This window comes from Notothenia coriiceps, unplaced genomic scaffold (assembly GCF_000735185.1).
Source record: "Notothenia coriiceps isolate Sejong01 unplaced genomic scaffold, NC01 NC01_scaffold00034936, whole genome shotgun sequence".
Lineage (NCBI taxonomy): Eukaryota > Metazoa > Chordata > Actinopteri > Perciformes > Nototheniidae > Notothenia > Notothenia coriiceps.
This window is the reverse complement of record NW_011367637.1, coordinates 151023-174209: the sequence shown is the minus strand read 5'-3', so window position 1 is coordinate 174209 and position 23187 is coordinate 151023. Positions and strand designations below refer to the sequence as shown.

The 23187-nt window shown below is 40.9% G+C and overlaps 2 protein-coding genes across 2 annotated transcripts in view; one reads left to right on the top strand and one right to left on the bottom strand.

Annotated features, from left to right (window-relative positions):
* The window catches only part of LOC104962545 (contactin-1a), a 62583-nt gene extending 57899 nt beyond the window's left edge, over positions 1 to 4684 (bottom strand). The window contains exon 1 of the mRNA XM_010790992.1: positions 4567 to 4684. The gene's annotated coding sequence lies outside the window, so the exon portion shown is untranslated. The remainder of the gene's footprint in view (positions 1 to 4566) is intronic.
* Positions 4685 to 8599: 3915 nt separating this feature from the next.
* On the top strand, positions 8600 to 21730 carry LOC104962560 (neuroblastoma-amplified sequence-like). Its single transcript, XM_010791013.1, has 6 exons — positions 8600 to 8956; positions 11007 to 11231; positions 15316 to 15506; positions 16199 to 16203; positions 17129 to 17207; positions 19696 to 21730. The coding sequence occupies exons 1-6, from the start codon at positions 8600 to 8602 to the stop codon at positions 19940 to 19942; spliced, it is 1104 nt and encodes a 367-aa protein (XP_010789315.1). The 3' UTR covers positions 19943 to 21730.
* Positions 21731 to 23187: the final 1457 nt, after the last annotated feature.

Sequence of the window (23187 nt, the reverse complement as noted above, 5' to 3'; positions counted from 1 at the left end):
CTCACGGGCACATGACACAGCCTCAATCTCGCTGTTCACATGAGCACAGTCACCAGCCACAAGGATCTCACACACACTACCTGTCCACTGACAGGGAAAACAGAGCACACACTAATCAGGCCAATAAGACACAGGTGGGGGGGGAGGAGACAACACAGGGCACCAGGTGAACACAATCACCAACAATGAAGCTATACAACCNGCACACACTAATCAGGCCAATAAGACACAGGTGGGGGGGGAGGAGACAACACAGGGCACCAGGTGAACACAATCACCAGCCACAGACAAAACGGGAGGGGGAACACTTTCAAACTAAACCACATGTGCAATATTACAAGGCCCGAAGCCGTCAGTCCACGAAGTTACCTTCGTCACAAGTTGCCTAAACAGAACACAACTTGTACCGCTAAAAGACAACACTCCAATGACATTGATCAATGTCATCTTATTTCCCCCATGAGTGACAGGGGGAGATAGCAGGCAATTTCCGAACACTACCTGATTGTCCGGTCAACATTATCTTAACGGAAGGGGACTAATCTGTTTCTGAATGAGACATCACTTTGGCAGAAAGACAAACTGTAAGAGCCGCAGAGGAAGCTCAGCATTTTATCACAAACAAAATCACACTGATAAGGAAAGAGGAACGGATTAAAATGTTCTATGATAAAATACACTAAGTATATCTTTAGGGGAAATTTGTTTTTGATGATTTTACAACCTAGCCATATCTTTAAAAACTTTGTTTACCTTGTCAGTAAATGAATAACATCTTTCTCCGGGGAGCTTTAATGCTATAAATAGACAAAAGCCAGAAGTGGATATAAAAAATGTTCTATTTTGGTCTTGAGCATTGTGCTACATTTGTGTGAATCAACAAGGGGTCATTTATGCAGACAGTATTTTTATCCGCATCTTAGAGATATGGCAGAAATTAATCATGGACATGCATTTGTATGGTGCACATACACAAACACACAAAATAATGATTCATTTGGAGTCTGCCTTTAAAAGTAACTAGCCTCCTGATGTGCCAGGAGCAAATATGCAAGATCATTAGATTCAAGCAAAAGCAACAGTGGCACCAGAAATAGAACATCAGCCCTGGCAACAAAAGCAGTCCAACAAAGTGACCAAGAGAAAAGACTTACACAAAACAATGTAAGGTGCTTCACAGATCAAGCAGTGTGGCTGTGTTAAAAAGGATAAAGAATGTGCCTGTTTGATCACTAAAAAGCTGACAAATGACCCTCACAATTCAATGTACTACCACATCAGACAAGAAAAGCAGCATTTTCTTACTACCGAGAAGCGAAAACAGTAGTGTTTGGCATTTTTGCATGAAAAAATCATTTTAGAAATATCAAAAACAGACCAATTAACAACTCTGCCGATCAATGAATTCACAAGTCACTTCAGCATGGCTCTCTTTTTTAAGTATTGGCTATACATTGCACAGTGATATCACCATTATACAAGATGATGAAACATGAAAAACCTTGCATATCTGAAAGCCTACCAAAATACCACACAGTTTGGGCTACATTTCCCAAATGATATGGAATGTCAACAAGTGAGAAAGAAATGGCTCAGTCTCTCACACATGAGATGAGGGTCACGTGCCTGTGGAGAGCAGAGGGCCGCCCACAGTGGGAGAATCAATGCTAGGTCTAGTGCAAAATGTATTCAGACAGCCAGAGATGGCAGATGGGGACTGGGACCCTTTCTCCTCCACAGGCATGAACAGAGGAGAGGTCTGTCTCCAGGCAAACATAGAAGACGTCATGTCTCCGCCTCACTGCCGTACCATTAGTGGATCTCGCTATTGATCCCTGGTGCGTAAATTGCTGAGCAATCTAGACTGAAGGATGAAGACGAGAGCATGGCATGTTTTGTCAGCAGGGCGGAGAAAAGCACTTGCACATGCAGTGAAGACAGTTGCAGCAATAAGGGATAATGTTTGTGTGTTTCTGCAAATAAATGTTGAAGGCTGTCTCATCAGGATATATTCTCTCCTAGTGCATTCAATTTAACAATGAAACAAGTCTGCAGTTATATTCTTTCCAGCGTGACCAACACTGCATTCAGTGACAGAACACACAGCACATAACAAACTCGCCCTGCTGCCTGCAAATGCCAACGCTTAAGTTAAAGAGTCTTTTCAAAAGATCTATCCTGCTTTGACTCTCTGCCCAATAATTTGTCACCCAGGGCTCAAAGGACATCTGGAAAACAAATCTAATCTCCTAAAACAACTTTAAAATTGGTTAATCTTAAATGGCAAACATCCAAATGTCTGCTTTGAGCGCCAAGCAGCTTGTAGAAGGACTTAATTGGGAAATGGAAAAATCCTTGTCTTGCTGATTATTTTTAACAGAATACATTTGACGTACTTGCAGTAAACATTCGTACACCGGATATGTTAAAGCAGTGTGTGTCCTAATGTTCATAAATGACATGCTGACTGAGGTGAAGTAGAGATAGGGACGTTGAAGACAGCTCTATCTTCTGCCTCAGGTGAAGTTAGCCTGTCTACCCAATACATGACAGATGTGTGCAACTGAAGCTTCTAACCAAAGGACAAGTAAGTGTTCGGCTATGTTGAGTCATTTGACTGTGACACTAATGGGGGCTGAGGCTGTAGCCTTGAAATGCACCACAGAACAGCCACATCCTGCAGGGAGCTGTGTTATGTAAAGTTTGTCATGCTCCTCAAGCCACTTGGGCTCTACAGCTAAAATGCTGGCTGGGAACAGCTTAATACAAAATTCAGAACTCCACATTCGAACATCATTCGTAGTGGGGCAAGTGGTATAAATGTGAGATGATGCCCTGCATGCAGTTGGTTAGCCTACTTCTGAGCAGAGTAAATGCTAGCATGAAGGAGAGGGACTGTCCTCAGGGTACAGGACAGCACAGGATGCATTAGCAGCCTTCGAGCTTACAGGATTCATAAAGTGCTCCACCTGACAGGCAGCAAAGGAATTCCTCTGACATTTTGAGCCAATATTATGACTCTGATTCAATCAGGACAAACACACAATAGAAGAATCTGAAGAATGGCATGGTATGGAAAAATAAGGTGAAATACAAATGTTACTCGCAGATATTTATATGGGCAGCTGCAGGAGCAGAAAGGGGTCAAGCAGGCATCGATAAATCATCTGAGAGTGTACACATGTTTATACTACGATAAAAGCCCACATATACAGGAACATTATTGTATGGTAATCTTATACCAATAACCCCAAAACCAGGCACCGATTAAGCTATTTCTGCCCACCACAAAAGCAAAACAACTCTAGTACTGTGATCAGCAAACAACAAGCCCCTGACATGTCATAATTCTCTTCTCGAATGCTGACATTTATTACATTACATTAAACACATGCTTTGCAAGCTCATTAGACCACTGAGAAGTTGTGGTGACTTAAATCTCACTCTGCTGTCTACTGCAGGGAGCTGTGCCAAACCCATAACATAACCACACTTGCATGTTAATATCAACACAGTATGCGGTTATAGGAAAACACATTTAGCTGCAGATAGACTTCCCAATGGGAGTTATTCATGGACTATATTTATGAGATCACAAGTAAAACAAAAAACAACCCCCTACATAGATGCCAAAGTAATATCCTAAAACTTGAAAAACCATCTGGGATTTTTGTGATTCCCTATGAATATGAGGATGATTGAGTCATCCTTTTTCACCTTGTCATTATTGAGTTCACTTGAAAAAATCTTCCTTCATATTTGAATACATAATTAAGACCCCCTTTCGAAACATGGGACTTATGGAAGTCTTTACTTTAGCAACATGTTGTATAAACAGTTTCTCTCCACTGAAGCCTACAGTCTGGTGAGTCAGGACGCGCCCATGACACCTTTTCCAGCACCTGACATCCTGACTAACCCTGCGATGGGCCATTACTAAACACTACGGTTCAATCTTCCAGTGATTATGACACAGCCGAACCATATGCCTCAATCGACCGCCACACTAAGACCAAGACATGCGTTTTAGTTCCGCCCAAATGAAAGTGTTTACAGTCGTCGGCTGCTTCCTAATATTTTGGCTGTAATAAGGCAGGCGGCAGTTTCAATCATCGGTATGTGCGACGCTGATAGGGCTCTGGCCTCTGGCGTGGTCAAATAAAACGCTGCATTTAACACTCAGACTTATTGCATGAAAGGAGCTGTTTGCTGCAACATATCCATACATCTTACCCGTGAATCGACTATCTTGTGGGAGGGAATTCGTGGGATTTGCAGCAGATCTGACACAGCATCATCCCCACCACGCCATGTCAGATTTTGCACACACATTAGCCCTTTGCATCTGTCAAGACGACACAAAAAATATAAAACGCAGTTCCCTGTACCGACTAATTATGCATTGCGGAGGGCTGCACAAGCTCCTCCATCCCCTCCGTGCATCCCACTCAGTCTGTTGTAAACAACACTGAGTGGGATGCACGGAGCTGTCAAAATGCAGCGCCCGGCTTCTTTGATAATAATGTCAAAGACTCGGTTTTGACTGTATCTGCCCGGTTTCCTTACCTTCTGTAGAGGGCAAATGCGTCCGTCCGTGTGTCCTTCACGATGCTCACACCTGCTCAGCACCGCATCGCCGGGCGCTCAAGAGCGGGGAAGAAAGTGACGGAGCAGCGGTCCTGTCCCCGGGATTGGATATGGCTGTCAACTGAGGGGGCGCTAGACCCTCTTGTTCTGCAGGCACAGGCTGCCACCGTTTTTTCCTCTTCTCCATCATTGGAGGATGACCTGATAAACATTTAAGTGTAGCTATCTTATAAAACATTGAATATCTCTAAATCTACACGCATTACATTAAATGACACGACTTTGCCCCAGTGTAGGACCTTGTCTGGCTTCTAAAGTGACAAAATTGTATGAGCTGTCCTTCACAGATTTGTATTACATTTCGTTGTTGAAATATGAACATGTTAAAGGTGGGGTAGGTAATTCACTTCAGAAACACTTTTTATTATATTCCATGGAATGCTCTTAACATCCTGATAGCAATGAATACATTAAATGCTTCGACAATAAATACATTAAAAAAGTTCATCTGTGGAAGCCATAATGCTGTAAAAAGGGACCAATTATTTTAGCCGGCCCGGCTAAAATCACTGGATGGCCTACCTGCCTGTCAGCCTTCCAATCCATATCATGCACTCATTTATCTCGTGGATAATGATTATTGGTCACGTGCGCGTTCGTGTGTGTTGGAGGAGGGGCTCTGTAAGGAAGTGGCAGATTTGTTTTGGCATGCTTACTTTCAAATTCTAGCGCACTCGGGCTGGTTTCTACATTCTTACAGTCATTCTACAGAAAAGGTGGAATCTGGGTGATACAAATCTGCTGAAATATATTCCTTCTAAACACATCTAAAAACCTGTTAAATAGCAATAACTAACTCTTAACTTGATGCATCCACAACAAGTAGAGCTTAAAGTATTTTTATTATTTGTATACATTATACAAAGCTTATTTATATAGGAACGTCACTGGTGTTACGTGTTACCAGGAAGTAGAGTAACACCAGTGACGGTAACACCAGTGACAATTTGGAGAAAACACTACAATTTTAACAAATTTGCCGCCATGTGTCAGACCAAATATGGCTTCAGTCAATATCAAAATCGTTTAACTCTTCAATACAATACATGTTNCTAATGTTTGTACGGAAATTTAAACTGCTTTAACGGACATGTTGACGGCGGATTTTTTTTTGCACGGAACAACTCTGCCGCACGGTCCCCCAAGTCTGCTGGTGGACTAAGGGTAACAGCAGGACGGAAACACCGCGTCCACCCGCGGAGATCAAACAGAAGGGAACCATGCTCTGGGGTCTTTCTTCGCTGCTTTTTGTGGTTGTCGGTCGGCAGTAGCGGCCATTTCAGCGCCTGACATATGTTACTACACTCGTTTCAGCATTTCCCAGCGGCTCTAGTGGAACGGACACGTTTAATGAATCGAATGCGTGTGAATGGAAGCCTTTTTTTGCGCTTGCGTATGCGTTTTACCGTATGCGTCCTCGGGGCCGGGTCTAAGCCAAACACTTATCGGTCACAGAGATCTGCTATTTTAAGTAAAGTCAACACATATCGACCCTAAATATAGTTCTATATTAAGAACGAGAAAAGTCTTAACATATATATCCTTTTTTGTAAACATATGACAAATGTGTGAGGGTGATGACGTCAGAGCATCGTCCTATGTGCCAGGGCTTAGCCCCGGACAGCCCCAGCCAATTTAACCCTGGGTATTTGTGAGAGCTCCTATATGGCATTTACCCCGCTGAAGCTCACCAAAGTTTAACATATTTCATAGTTCAAAGTTTGTCAATTGTTTGTTTATTGGTCAAATACTGTTTTGTCTCTAATAGTTTCTGAGGAGGTTTTACTGGAATGACAAGAGCACAGTCTACAGAAGCAAAAAAGCAGCATACCTGCATTAAACCTGACCTTCACAGAGAGGTTGAAGTTCATGTGAAAAGTAGGCTTCAGTAGTCTGTCTGCACTCTGTTTAGTTTTGCTATCTTACAACAATATAGGTAAATGTGAGGTAAAGTGTTGTTGCCAATGTAACCGGTTAGAACTCAAAGTTGCGATGAAGGTCTTAAAATGTATGGAAAGGGTCTTAAAAAAGGTCTTAAAAGGTATTACATTTGACTTCAGGATTCCTGCATATACCCTGGTACAGTACAAGGACGATGACGATTTTTGAATTTTTGCTCATTATAAACGCAATACTATAAGCATGATGGTCTGCTGTGAAAAGAGTTGGAAGTTAGAAGTCTAAACCAGAAATGAATAACAAAAAAGCAGCACCTGGCTTTAACATGAAGAGAAATCCCAAGGTACTGCAATGCCTTGTCACTGTTGCTATAGTCTGATTGGACAATAGCTGTACAAGATAATGGGTTTAGCACATTCTGTGGTACACAGCTACAGTCGAATAATTGTTTTATACAATAATACACGTTAGCAATCAAATATATTACATACATACATTATTTCACTGAAGCGATTCACATACTGTCACATTCTTACTTTGTGACATTGACAAGTACAAACTAATGCTGTCTGTACTGTAAGTCTTTCTCTCTCTATTTATTACACACACACACGCGCGCACACACACGCACGCACGCACACATTCACAAACTCTGGTAAAACTCAACCCAGCCTCATGATTTTAACAAAATTGACACCCAGGCTGTTGCGGTGTCTCAAGCTTCAACAGCTATCTACTCGCTCCAACTCTAACACACACACTCACACCCACCCACATTAAATGACTTATTTGCAGTCCTGAGCAGACACGTGTGAGCTAAAGTACAACACTCAGACAATGTAGAGACAGCTGGTGTGTGTCTTATATTCATCACAATTTCAGACACAGTATCAGGTGAGTGTCTGAGCGGGGTCTCCTGAGGAAGGGGATGAGCTGCTGCTGCTTGGGGTGGGGAAGAGACGGAGGCAGAATGATGAGTGGGTCGGGCAGGGGGAGACAGACAGAGAGAGTACATGTGTAAGTGCGTGTAACTCTTATCTGCGCTCTAAGTGTCCGTCTGGGCCTGTTTGAAAGTATTGTGTGTGCATGCTCAGTGTACGAGTGTGTGTGTGTGTGTGTGTGACTGTGTGTGCGCGAGGGATTCCGAGCAGCGTTGACAGAGGCCTCCCCACAGGCAGACCTGTGTTAAATATTTAAAGCCCAGACAGGCTGTGGTAATGGTATTGCCACAGTAATGTGTCTGTCTGATGGCACTGGAGACCAAGAGCACGCCACTTGCTCTCTGTGTTTCAAAAACACAAACACACACACACACACACACACACACACACACACACACACACACAGTACTGCAGCGTTAGGAGTCGTGACGTGCACAAGCAGACACTTTTCTTCGGATGCAGACAGCACCATTTTCCCACACAGCCTCTCTTTGTTGTTCACATCAACCTTTTACACTCCTCCGTGCGCTCCTCTTTGCCCATTCCTACATGTAATGGAATATTGAACAACCTCTACATATATAATCACTGTAATTATCCTGCGAGTGCTGCACCGTTTCCACATATGGTATGTGAAAGCCCCTTTCTGAACAGGGAAGTGTTCGGTATGCTGTAGTATTTAGCTGTTAGTTCTTCTAACTCAATGCAGCTATTATTTTCTGCTTCGGCAAGTAAATGCAGATGTCCTTTACAATGTGTGCTCTAGCCTGAAAATGCCTGTTTGTGTTTTCAAGGGTAGGAGTGAAAAGAAGTTTGTGTGCTATGTTTCCCAGTGTAAATCTAAACATGAATGCAAAGGTTGTGTTCTTTATTCATCGCATTACTCTGTTGAACTTTGAATATTTCCCTTAAGAGAGGTTTGAACATGTGAAGGACGATGATTGTGATGTTTTATCTTTGCTTTTAAACACACAATACACTATAAGCATGACGTTTAGGTGCAGTGGAAAACACATCTTTAAAGTTGTATTCATCATAATTTATAAAACATTTAAAATTACAAATGTCAGTATACATTAAATGCGCAACATCGTTGTGTGTTTAAATAATAAATGATTTCTTCCGCAGGTTTGAACTACCGGAAGCTCACTGATGAGTCGTCTGACCCGTTGTTGATCCTGCAACCGGTCCTGACCAGTCAGAACGTTCTGTCCATCTCCAAACTCTCTAACCGGCTGCCCGCACTCGGTGGTGGGGGGGCGACATTATCCCCCAGTGCAGTCCACGCAGTGTGGCTGAAGAAGCTGTTTTGGAAAGGAGACCCCCAGCTGCTGAAGAGACCCCCACAGAGTAATCAGGAATACCTCCATGCGTACGACACCTGCAGCAAATACCTGGACAGGCTGGTCCCTGCAGACGCCGTCCACTTCCTGGACAGCATCACCTTCTCACCTGATGCAGCCGAACATGTAAGCCAAAAAAAACAAAAAACAATAGTGTTGCAAGAGGGCTGGATGAAAGAGTCCAAAAACAAGGATATCAATTTGAATGTAATACCTGTTTCGCTTCATTTGTTTTAAATATGGTTTTTGAATGGGTCTTTCGTTAGATAAATGAAAACAAAAGGTATGAGATTTTATTATTCCGTTTTTTGACAGAAAAAACCCATTTGTAAATGCCCAACTCCAGCTTTTATGTGTCTTAAATAAGCGGTTTTAGGGACCATAAACACCATCAGGGCGATCACCAAGTCACCCTGGTGTAGTTTGATACAGCCAAACATTAGCTTTTTGTTTTGGCTATTGGATTACGCTTAAAAAGTACTCTTAATTAATTTGAGAACATCATCTTGCTAAACATCAAACGAGGAAGTTTGATTATTGTTTTTTTTTACACCGAGTTTATATTCTGTAATTATCCAAAATCTAATTGAAGAGTAGTATTGGTTTATGTCAAGCTGACTACTGCAATCTAACTTTGAGGTTAAGCTTGCAAACATATGTTATCTTTGCAGCACTATACTGTACAGTAATTTTAGTGATTTTTCTATGTTTCCTCCTGATATCCAGCCTTTTTCCCAATATAACCATATGGCAGACAGAGCAGAGTGAATGTAGTATGACACAGTACAGCTCAGACAGTAACTGGTAGAAGTTTGGCAGACTGACAATTTGTAATTGCAGCACAGAAGGTATTGGATCCAGGCAGCCACCCAGAACAGGACTCATATTGTCTAAAAGGAAAGATCGTGGGGGGTTTCGATCACTTCATCAAACTGTCACATTCCTCACACCTCCATCGTCCGACTAGCCGTCTCCCCTGCCCCTGGGCTACATTTTTTTAACGTCAAAATCCCTTTTCTAATTTTAAATACATTATTCTGCTCACATCCCCACTGTGTCGCCTCAAAGCACATACCAGTCATGATTTATAAAATAAATTATAAAATTGCACAAGAAATGTCAGCCACATAATTACAGCACTCTGAAAAATTGTCTCACAGGGGACTGAAAGTGCCTCGGCGCACCTTATCAAAAGCATCCCACTGGTTTCCCTTTTTCTTCATACTGGCACACTGCCGCCCCCCCACTCCAGACCTTTCTGTTCTTCCACTTTTGTCTTAAGCTCCCTCTATTTTCCCAGAGACACAAGGAGAGCTAATTGATCCCTCTCTACTTCAGAGCCAATTAAACTCCAATTCCCAGCAGGCACTGTTTTCCCACTGTGCTTTTTAACATGAAGATTACCCCTCGGAAACCCACTGTCTGCTCCCTCTCCCCTTACCCTCCTCCTCTTCTTTCCTTTTTTTCTTTTCCTTTTGAACCCTCAAAGAGGAAATATCCACCCCTCTCACTGTTGGGAATCCATTTGACCTTTCCCACCCCAAATGCCCCCCATAATGGATTGATCCATTTCCTATAAGGCCAAGGGGTGAGATTGGTCTTGTCTTACCTCCTACTATATTTGAAGGGAGACAGAGTGTTGGCTTTTCCCCCCTCTGAGGTATTGGTCTGAGAAATCCTCTTTAGTGGAGTCGTCCTCTGTTGCTAAACTTCCAGCCAGATTTTAAACCTTGTCTCAGGGTTTGTCAGTTGTTGCTTGAAAAACTCAAGTCAATGGATTGGCTTAAATAAAGCGACTCAATCCCCGCTCAAATGCTTTCACAAATATACCCTCAAAAGACATTTTCCAGGTTTTTCAGGAAACCATTCAGGTAGCGTTGAAACCTGAACTTGGAGGATTTTTATTCATGTATTTCCTGGTGTGAATATGTATGTGAAGCTTGTCACCACCTTGATGCTTGAATGTAACATTTGCTACTAAATTCTCTTTTCTCCCAATGTATACATGTTGGGTTATACCTTCCTCTTTTCAACATGTTAAATTCAAAATGACTTAACGTGTGCATCTATCTTCCCCTCTCTTCCTTCAATTTTGACTCCCACCCTCACCCCAATTTGCTCTTCTTATCCCGTCCCTTTTCCCCTGTATCTCTCCATCCATCCTATTTGTCTCCAGCTGAGCATCCAGGCGAGGTCGGAGGTGATAAAGCGAGCCACCAAAGCCCTGCGCCAGCTGGGCGAGAAGAGCAAGAAGAGAGTGGGCGAAGGCGGCGGGGAGCAGGGGGGGTTGGACGCAGCGGGGATGACTTTTGATGAGGCTCTAACACACCTGAAGCAATCCACGGCACACCTGGACACCCTGAGCCATGCCTTCATTCTGTCCCTCAAAGACAGCCGGCAGGTACACACACTTAAGCCCTTGAACCTTTAAAAGTGAGATGTTATTTTTTTCTGAATTTATACTAAAGGATAGGTTAAAAGAACGCATAAAGTAGTGTGCCAAGTAGTGCAAGACAGTGAAATTGTTTCTTGCCGGGATTCCATGGTGCTTTCCTGGCATAATCTATGGAGATGGATCAGCTTGAAATACAAATTGTCAGTCATTGTAAACCGAATGCAGGTAAATCTGGTGGCTTCGCGTAGGAAATTCTTGGACATTGCATTACAAGCAGTGTTTTTTAGCTACTTACTAAATATAAGTGCTAATAATATATATTATTATAATAATGATATCTGTGGATTATGTTTACTCGTGCATTAATGTTAAAGCAGGATATATCGTAAAGTATAGTACATGGTGGTAGAGCTAAGATTTCTAGTGGTTATTTACATTATGGTTTTAATCCATTGATTATTTCCACCATTATTCGATTGATGTTTTAGTCTGTACACATTCTGAAAGATAGTAAAGGTTGTTGCAACATTTTTAATTTTTAAGCTTCTTTTTAAATGCAGCAAATACAAAATAAGAGATGTTGCGGAGAAGAAAGAGAAAGTACTTGAGCAAAATTCTTAACCTTTGAGACAAACTTGATCACTCGCATCCTTTTCCCTCGCCTGTTCATAGGGTCACCTTTGGTCCGGCACACACACCCTATTTTGTGTATGTGTATTTCAGGGATGGTTCTGCTTGACTAAGCGCTTCCCGCCTCAAAGGGACCAGTCAAGGATATATTAATGTAAATCTATGGGCTCCTGTTTGAACTGAGCCCTGCCATATGGCCATATACTGTACGTACATCGTGCTGTATCTCATTACGCAAAGTCACGCTGACTTACAGTACTGTCACCTCCCTGTGCTTGTGCGGGTGTGGGTGTGGGTTAATGCCAGGCAATAGATAAGGGATCTTGTGATTTTGGCAAGTTGCTGATCAAACTGACCCCCACACAAGTTTATCCCTTTTTAGCGCCTGTTTTATCTGTGATTAAATTCACATATCCTCCATTATAGTGCAAAAGATACCATCACAGCAAGGCAGAAATGTAGAGTGAATTCACAGGTGCACACATACACAGACTTCTTCAATGTCACTCCCCTTTTACTGGTGCAAGAAGCGATTATATCCTTGGAGATAGATAAAAAGGATAAAAGAACCGGGAAAAGGCAGATAGGTTGTGAAAGATAGATAGAAGGAGCCCTGTAGGCTCTGTTTGGCTTCACTGGGGCCATTTATCAAATGTACGTGACCAGCTGCTGGGAATAATAGTGGATGGCAGAAGAATCCACCACAGGCGCATTGACCTGCCATGAGGACAGCAAATTGCACATTGCAAATATTGTAGAGAAGTCAGTACAGCTCGTCTTTAGAAGCTTCCTATGATAATATGTACAGTGAATCAGATGCTGTACGGCACAAAAGCAATAATGATGAGCCTTTCAAGTGCTGTTGTAGATAATTACTATTGTTTTTTCCAGAAATAAAATACCTTTGGGGCATTTTTGGCTTTAATTGTTAACAGCAACAGTTGAGAGATTACTGGTGGTGGCATCTAAACCCTCACACCACCAGGGTGTCCCGAAATTACCATCAATAGCAATTGCTGTTTGTTTTTTTCTATTCTTCTAACGCTGCAAAGATACCAAGCACCGGGGAAGTACAGCTCGCCGCAGTAATTAAATGAATGATTACATTTTTCTGTGTCTGAGAGACATGTTCAGATGGGATGCAATTCTTTCTAACATAGGTCAACATGTCACAGGAGTCACAGGACTGTTTACTGAATGGCTGCGGGTATTCTCTGGCTGCAATTAGTAGCTACTTTTGGCAAAGCTTTGGACCACAGCTCGCTGATATCGGAGCATCCATCACATTTGCAAAGACATTCTTAGGCATTTTGCTGCAGTTAGCACTTAGCCATAGCTACAGTAGCACCTAGCCACAGCTATGCATGTTTTTAGCATAAGAATAATCCAAATATCCATGTTTCCTTCATTCCATCGATATTCAACTAACTTTTCAGGCCCACAACACCTCAAAAATGAATTGGCTAAGAGGCATCGCTCTAGAAAGACCAAACCAACTAAACTAAACTTGTCATCATAAGGGGGAAAAGTATTGCAAGCTTAAATATGTATCGCAGCTCTGTCTTCTTCCCTGACCATCCGGTTTGCTCTCCAAGTCCCTACTTAACGATCTTGTGCTGCCCAAACAAAACATATTTATATAAAAAAAGAGGCCTCCCAAATGTTACCCAAACAGACGCACTTGAGTCCTCCGGTAGGCTTTAGATCTTCTGCATATACATATATTTTATCACCAACATATGATGTCCATATTTCTTGAATACCAATATCCCGATAATGAATATTACAAACAGGAGAGATGACATGGGGTCCAATGCCAAGAATGTCAATGTTTTGCTCAGAGTTAATGCTCTCCCTCAGCAACTAGCGATGAATATGTTAGCTGCAAAGGTTTTTAAACCCAATTGCCCTTTTTTGATTTTTTTTCTAAAAGTTTGCCGTCCTGGGATACCCGGGACACCAAAATGAAACTCAGCAACATCTGTCCATGTTTCTCCTCTTTCCCCTGGCAGACAACAAAACTGTAGATTCCCTGTTATGCATGACTAGCAGTGCTGTGCATCTTGGAAACATGTCCCGCCCCCAGGCTTCCACTTCTGTTATTAAAGTAGCTGCACACTTTTTTGCCACGTCTTGCTTTTCCATTTACTGTGGAGTTGCCCCTATCAACCAGCCTTAGAAGTCCTGTATCTTAAAATCGAGAGGAACTGTTAGTGTCACCTAGCAGCTTCTTATTTTGCTGTATTGACGTCAAACAGAATTCAGACCAAAGCGGCTGCATTTAAAGGTCCTCTATCATGCTGTTTTTCATCAATATATTATAGGTCTCAGATATATACAAAACATGTCTCTGAAGTGTTTGGCTCGAAATAACAAACAGATCATTGTAGCATCCCATAATCCCCTCTGTTTCAGCCCTGTTTCAAAAGTGCTTATTCTGTGTCTGTTACTTTACTGTAGATGAAAATAAGGAGCCCCTCCCCACGCCCCTGTGAGTGATATTTGTTTTAAAAAAATACAATGGTGCTCTAGGAGGAGATTCAGGTGATAAGGGGGGCGGGTGTTACCTTGGTTGGTTATTGGCTAATGGTTACACAAGCCAAAAAATCGTTATGACATCATAAAGTGGCCAAAATCTGATCAGCTCATTTTCAGACAGGTTTTTATATAAATGGGTCATGACAAAATGTGAGAAAATCTTTTTTCCGGAAACTTTCAGAATCTCTTTACACAGAAGGGAGGGACACATGTTTCTGTATACAAGGATTTTGCATAATAGGTGACCTTAAACATACAGGATTTGAACAGTGAGAGTTCTTCCTGTATTATAATACAAGATTGTATGTATTAACAGAGAAAAAGAGAACATTTGGAAAGGAAAAAAGTAGTATTTTAGGTTATGGATAATTCATGCGGGAAAGATTCTCCTAACGAGAGATATTATCCAGTTTAATTACACATGTTACCATTCAAAGTATCTCCTAAATATTCACACATCAACTCAAACACACACTCAGACTGACTCACATACACACAACCAAATACCATTTCGGACTCTCCAGGTTAAGCTTCTCAGCCCCTTTTATTGGAAGAGAGATAAACAAGCAAAAGGTGAGCTGGGTAGTAGACATAGTGAGCCGGTTCAGGATAGTGGTGCCCTCTGGGTAAACACCTGAAGACAACCGAGAACCAAACAACAAACTTCACTCATAAAACTTTGTACTTCCTACCCCTCTAGACTTCCTCCACTCTGCCCTTTTTGTTTTTCTCTTCTAAATAGTTTTCTTCCACTTCAAATTGATATTTGTTTATCTCCATGTGTCTAAATCAATTTGATCAAGCTTGTATTTTCTAAGTATGCCCTTTGTTTCTCTTTTTTCCCTAATGAAATATGTCAGGTACAAAATGTCTGTGATCATAAACACCTCATGTTGGTTTTTTTGTTTTGTTTGTATTCCAGCCTTACAGTCAACTTTATGATTTATCCCGATCCGAGAGGTCAAAAGTACATGAGCTGGCAGTCACCATGGCAACTGATGGGAAGCCTCTGGAGTTCATTGGAGAGCTTCTGCGTGTGGCTGTTGGACCCTTAAACCAGTCGGTGAAAACGGTGCTGCGTGACGCTGTGGAGAGAGTGGTGGCCGCACTCAGGTATTTCCTCTTTTTCCTCTCTCTAGAAAATACAAAACTAAACAACATCCTCCGATTGACAACATGCACAATAACTGAGCTTGGCTGTGAACTTGGCGGAATACATCTGGACCTTTGGAAAACACACCTTTTTGCCTTCTCCCCAAGCAGTGTCAGTCTTTTCCCAAAAAGTGTTATTAGTTTTAGCCTCATTTTTATCCTTTATAGTTTAAGTCTAGTTTGGGTAGACAACAAGTTATAGATAAGATAAGTTCAGATTTAATCTACTGCTCGCCAAAATGTGTTCTTTATATTTTGTCAACTATTTATTTTTATTTGAGTCTTGGTCCTGTTTCAAATTAGTTTAGCTTGGCATGTAAAATAGAAACAGCAACACATATTGCCTGCATTTCCTATCAGTCATAAAAATAAATTTAAAAAACAGCACCTCGTAAGTGCAATTAAATTGACATGTTTTAAAAAACAAACAGAAATTTGCAATAATAAGATGTAAGACTTGGAACAGTGACTTCCTGGAGTCTCCGCTGGTATCCTAGCAACCACACAGCGTTTACAAGTTGTTTATGCACACAAAACATTTCCCATAAAAGGGATTTTTAGATAAGAAAAACTTAAACTAACGAAGAAGTTCAAAATATATTTTTATATATATTTTTCTTTTTTAAGAACGCGAGAACATTCACAAATTAAAGGTGGGGTAGGTAAGTTTCAGAAACCGGCTCGAGGTACACTTTTTGTTATATTCCATGGAATACTCTTAACATCCCGATAGCAATGAATATCTGAAGTGCTTTGACAAAAAATCCATAAAAAAATTTCATCTGTGGAACCCGTAATACTGTAAAAACTACAGGCTAAACGGATTGGATTGCCGCCCTGTCTGTCAGCCTTCCATCTCGTGCACGCACAAATGTATCTCGTGCCCTCATTGGGCGTGCCGTCATTGGGCGTGCATTGCAGCAGTACTTCAATGACTCGCCAGCAACAGGCGGCCACTTTCACCATGGCAGAGTTAGGTTCAACATCGTCTACTGGTCGCAAAAGAAAAAATGTAACGGAGCAAATTAAGAACAAAAAGAAAGTGGAAACTAGGAGAAGTCAAACCAGAGTCAATATCGGAGTTGCTTTGGCTGTGTAGTATTGCTAACCTAGATGTGTTTAGCTTTGCCTGATATGTAACGTTACTGCAGCCTGCTCTCGCGGAGGAGGTGCTCTGTAAGGAAGTCTGAAGGAAGGGGCGGATTCTTTTTGGCTGTGTACTTTCAAATTTTAGTGCACTCGAGTCAGTTTCTGAAACTTACCTACCCCACCTTTAATGTGATATGTTGATATTTAAAATAGGAATGTTGTTTGATATAACAAGAAAACATTATATTTTGATATAATTAGAAGGTTTCTTGTTAAAGCTGAACAATTTGATATGTTGTACTGATAAAAAATGTACAAAGGAAAAGAAAACATGTTTGGCATTACTCTGCTTTGCTTTTTGCTTAGTCTGAATAATGAGCATTTGTGATGACAACAGCTTGTATACATTATTACACATACACCCACATGATTGTCTGTTACTCTACCTTATCAGCGGTTTTTCACATAACTTTCTTTTTCTTTTTTTGCATTAGTCAAAGAGAAAGAGGACGCACACACAGACCCAGAGTTCCAGCCCATGAAAGACGATGACTGTACTTTTGGGGAATACAGGTGAGAGAAAGTGCTCCGGCCTCTGGAGCTCCCAGAGCCTCATTTTACCCATCAACCCCTCCTGCCCCGTCCCCGCTCTCTGCCCAGATCTGCTCTCTCTGCCTGGGCTGGAGCTCTACACTCCCTCCTTCTTCTCAACCCTTACAGCTGACTAATAACTGACCCAGGACCACCAATAACAGAAATCAAAAAGAAGAAGAAGAAGAAGAAGTGTCCCTCACCTGAACTTCTACGACCATGAAGCACAAACGTTTTCTCTCAGTTCTAGGACGTCCTGGATACTACTTGTGTCGGACTCTTGTGCGTGTATGACATTGTGGTGTCTTTTGAGAAGCAGGATTCTTCAGGTTCAAGTGATTTAGGGGTTTGGGTGTTTTACATATTTAGATAAGACTGTCAGGAAAATATATATAAGCTAGAGTCATGTGCAACGCAACCTAAACTGGTTCCAAGCATCGAATCCCATTCCAACTAATAAGCTCCTCATATTCATCCTGTGTACAGTCTATATAGTATTAACACTTTGCCTAGTGTATTGCTACTTACATACACACACCTGATTGAAACTTACTGAATGATCATTCCTCCTGACTTACAGCAGTTACACAGACATGCTTGTTAGCATCCTCATTCTAGGCTGCTTCTCCAATCACACGCAGAATAAAGAAAATGAAGCACTTTACTTCTGTATAGCTAGCATTTCAGAATTGTTTTTTACAAGTCGATTTATAAGATGGTCTTGCTTTTATATTTTATATTCCTTTTTGTATTATGTAAACATAAATATGTTCTATGGATTTTATGCTGTGATAAATACATATCGATATATAGTATATATAAAATGTGACATGCATGGTGTGAAGATCTGCTATTTGGAAATTTGCTCTAGGCAATAATGTGTTGAATGGAAATATTGTTCATATATAGATATACAGTATATAGATGCATATGGATATTCTATGAAATTATCAGCATGTTTGAGGGAAACAGTCATAACTGAGTGTACAAGAGCTGGTTAATGCTGTTTAATTTAGGCCAGTAGCCATTCTATAATAGTTACACTTCTTAAAGGATAAAGCTGCTGAAATTCTGCATTGATATTGTCAACAATTTGTTTAAATAGAACAAAACCCACAATGTGTTATTCTTTACCACAATACTTTCCAACTTCTCCTGCTTGTTTTTGGCTCTAAATCAGTTGTTGATGTTGGCCTTTTAATAGGAACAAGAAATGTAGATTATCACCAGACTTGTCCTTTAAAACTCATGTAGGGACCTATTTACACTGCAGGGGAACCTCCATTGGGCACGGACTAAAGAACACAGTAGACAATAAAACACAAGGCAAAGTGTACAAATATTATAGTGCCTTTGTGAGAGAATACTTTCTATCCATGCTGTTTTATTAAACTCAGCTGGAACCTTACAATATGTCAATAAAAGGCATAACTTCACTCAACTGAGCTGTTTTTGTTTGACTGCAAGACAAAATACTGTCAATCCAGACGGTGTGTAAACGGCGTAAGTGCCTGTTAAAGTGTAATCCTTCCGAGGAGTGTGTGTTGTGTTGTGTTGTGGGATCTCAGCTGGATCTCCTCATCTGATCGCAGGGGTGTAGGTCTCAGGAAAGGTAAGGGGTTTGTGTCAGGGCTGAGGGTCAATGTGCTGTACATCTAGCATGAGAGGAGGGTCAGCAGACAGTCGAGTCACTTTGGAGAAAAACGCTCGCTGCATCCCAGGTTCTTTCACGGCTGTCATAAAGTCTTCATCATGTAACCCACTTTGCATGGATACATATTTTATGGCTTTAATGTGCTAGTTTTATCCATGAAAATGCTTTTAAAAACTGATGAATATCTCTACTAAATTTAAAAACACTTCAACATTATGATGGCTTTGTGATCTTATCTCATTGATGTTCAACTCATGTATGTGGAATGTTTTTCGACTATTTTATATCCAAAGAAAACCTTCTTTGCAGATTATTCATGCATTTTGCCAATTTGTGATTATTATCATGCTTGCTTTGGGGGGATGTTTGGCTGAAACCTTGCTTTCCAAGTTTTAATTCACATCATTGCCTTGGACTTTCTGTTTGTCATCACAACCTCTTTCTTGGGGCGGGAAATGCTTTTGTCAGACAATACATTTACCACTTCATATTTGGTTTCAGGGGGAATTTGAACAGGGTATGATTGCTTGAGCTTTATTCCCCTGTTGCCTGATGGAAACCAACTAATCATTCATTGCTGCTGTTTTTTAGACATGGAGCGAGCTAAATTCAAATTTGCTTCTAACTGATGCATATTCACGATCTGACATTTTAAAAAGTTTAAAAACGACTTATTTTGAATCTGGAAAAAAACGTTTACCACTTACTGAATAGGTTGTTCAGTCAGTGCTCCATCTAAAAAAAAATCACTAATCACTTTGTTGCATCTGTCACATCATCTCACCTGTAACACCTGCATGTTATTTTCTCCTTCAGTGACAATGAGGACCATAAACCGTTAAAAGGGAGCCGCACGCCGTCCAATGGGACAGTTAAGAGAGACGACAGTGACGACAGTTTAGTTGACTACGGGGACGGAGGAGACGGGCAGTTCAACGAGGATGGCTCGTTTATCGGCCAGTATAGTGGGAAGAGTGCCAGCAGGGAGAATGCTGAGGGCCACGAGAGCTCGGAGGCCCCGTCCCCCATTAATGCCATGAATTCCTTAAACTCTTTTGTGTAGGCCGCTGTGAGGTGCCGCACTGACTGCTCAATCCCTGCATCTCTCTGAGAGGGGTTTCCCAACACCGCATGGCTTTATGATCTCAGTCCCCAGTGCCACACATGAAATACACACCACAGCAAAGACTGTTTTTCCTTTGAAATCTTTGTGGAGACCTGTGGCTCGATATACCTTACGCATTATTTAGGAATGAAGTAGCTCAACCAGATTTTTGATTTTAACAGTGCATGAAACATCTGATAAGACCTAAATCCATATTTAAATTAACACTTTGATATTAACAAGTGTTGCATTCTTACCAGGAATCTCTTATGGACTATGCAGTGCTCGTCTGAATTATATTTGTTTTTGTTACTATATTATATACTATGTTCAAATAGTAATCAGTGTCGACTATTACTCCATGTATTTTTTTTTCCAATACAAAAGCTTGTACAGGAACCTGTATTTAATAATGTAAATCCTTCATGTCATTCCATCAGTGCACAAAGTAGATCATGTACAGTGTAAATATATATAAAGTGAACTATCTTAATATTTGGAGCATTGCACACAGCATGCTTGGGATACATCCTCATCTGTCACCACCTCACCTGCGAAGGAGGGGGCGCTGAAATGCTGCATGGCCTGTCACATGACCTCATGACCTTTGCCCTGCATGTAACCTCTTGTTGAGCTTGATCTGAAGGCCAGTGGGAAATGCTGAGAGGGGGTGACAGCGTGCCTCAGTTCCTGCAACGCTCCTTCAGGAGGTAGTGCCTTTTTTTTTCAAAACAACCATTCAATCCTGAAGTCTCTGTCAAGAGTTCAGTCACTGGAACAGAGACAGTGGTAGGACTGCAGAAGTCACATCCAAGGAAGGATAAGATAAGCTTAAGAGGACTGTGTGGAGGGAGGAAAAATCCATACACTGTTGTCGTTTTTTTTTTTTTTTAAAGACATCCCAATGCCTTGAGACACAGGAATGGCTTTGATTCCTCCAAGAAGTTAAGCACACTCATATAAGATCAGACTAAAATCATAATTAAAACCGTACCAGGTGCATTTTCAAAGTGTGCAGTCATTATGTACAGAACCTGATTGTATTTCTGCTGTGTGTGTGTGTGTGTGTGTGTGTGTGTGTGGGAATACATCAATCAATTCCTATTAGGCAACAATTGTTCACTTGTACTAACTACACTTGAGGGCCTTTGGAACAGATCAAGGTTTTTTCTTCTCTTAACTTGCATCAAGTTTTTTCTTTTTTAAGTGTAGAATATTTGTTTATTTTGTAAATACTTTAATTGATTGTACAGGGACAAGCAGCTTATAAGGCAGCCTAAGAGGCAATATTGTGCATGATATGGTTTAACTTGTTGATAGGATTGTATTAAATATAGAGTACTTGTAGAGAATATATATATATATATTCTTTTTTTTCTTTTCTTGCTGTGCACAGTGTACATTGTATTGTAACTAACTGGACAGAAAATTGCATATACATTTGAATTTTTTGATTGTTTTCGGTTTTGCTTGTCAGCGACTTATATGACTTTGGTATTGTACAACATGTAGGATATAGACAATATTAATTGAATTTTCTGATTTGTATTGGTTTTACGCAGTCCCAGGAAACTGCCAAAACGATGCTCTTTTCTGACAGTATTGCAAATGGTTTTGTATTTAAGAAACAGATTTGTACTAACAGATACTTTCTTTGTCTCTATTTAAGTTTCTCCTTTTAGTGCAAGTATGAAATTCAAGCTACTGGAAATATAAATAATGAATAAAAAAAATATATCTGCTTTAGTTTCAGTTTTCAGACTCTTTATTCAAAATGTCATTGCCCTCTCTATAAGTTGAGTGATGCTCTGAATATCAGAGGATTCAACACGTTATAAAAGCCCTATTTATCAGTGTGTGCATGCTTAGTGCTACAAAATTGAATTGAATGATATTCTTTGCTCAACAAAAATGACAGCACCATATGTGCCCCCTGATGCATTGGAACAGGATGTTACTGTTGTTGCTTGTCAGGTCCCTCCAAAGGGTCACATGATACTTCTGAGAGTAAATTAGATAATTCATGTTGAAAAGTTTGTTTCTGTGAAATAACAGAGTTTAACTGCTTTTGACTTCAAACAGTTATTGTAAAGGGGACATTTATTTTTAAACATGAGTAGGAGCCCCAATCAGACAAGACTCTTTTGTAAATGGCCACAATCAAAGGCAATCAAATGTCAATAGGGTTACAAAACATACTCTGTTAACCTAAATGGTAGTGAAATAAATAAATAAACAGTATTCAATTAATATCCTCAAGTATTGAAAAATACGTGAAATATGTTGCTTGACTACATATAGGCTACTTAGTTACTTTCTACCACTTGTGTGGGTGTGTTGGCATTGGACTAACATCATGTCCTGACGCACATGCCTGTGATATAAGAAGAGCTGTCGGGAGGCGTGTGGCGCAGTGGAATAGTGTGTCGGTGTTTGAATCGGGAGCACAGGTTCAAACCCCACTGCAGTCAGCATGTCGTTGTGTCCCTGGGCAAGACACTTCACCACAAATTGCTCCTGTGGGGATTGTCCACAGTATTGAGTAAGTCGCTTTGGATAAAAGCGTCTAACATGTAATGTATAATGTAATATAAGAATCTAAAGGCAATAATGCCAAACACATTAGATTTCCAAAACCTCCTTGCATGCGTAGTAAGACCAACTTGCACACACAACCACGTCCCCAGACACATACATACATTCTCAATACTAACACTACTGTGCACAGTGAGCAAAAGCCGAGGGCTATGTTAATATGGATGCCTATACACCTGCCTCACTCCACTAAGTGTGAAGCAGCTATAGAGAGACCTTATGGAACACGACAGTTGGGCTCCATCTTTTTGGCGCTCACTTGTGGCACTTTCCACTTCCATTACAGTCATATTGTCAGGGTAATAGCGAGAGAGCAGCTCACCATCTGGTGCATTATCACACAGCGATGGTATCAGGAAGCGGGGGAAGTCTGGTATAGTGTCTTGGAAATACTTTCTCCCTCTGGCAAGGACTTTTCGCCTTCTGTTCACTCAGGTACACTAATGCATTTTCCCAAGTAAATTTGTTTGGGTATATCTCAGGAGTGTTGGCACTTAATAACAGCAGTGATGGAAAGTGGATTGCTGCTCCAAATATTAAAGAACCATTTTTTCATATTTTCCAAAAAGAAGCCAAATATATTTCCATGAAGGAGTGGTGCATTAGGA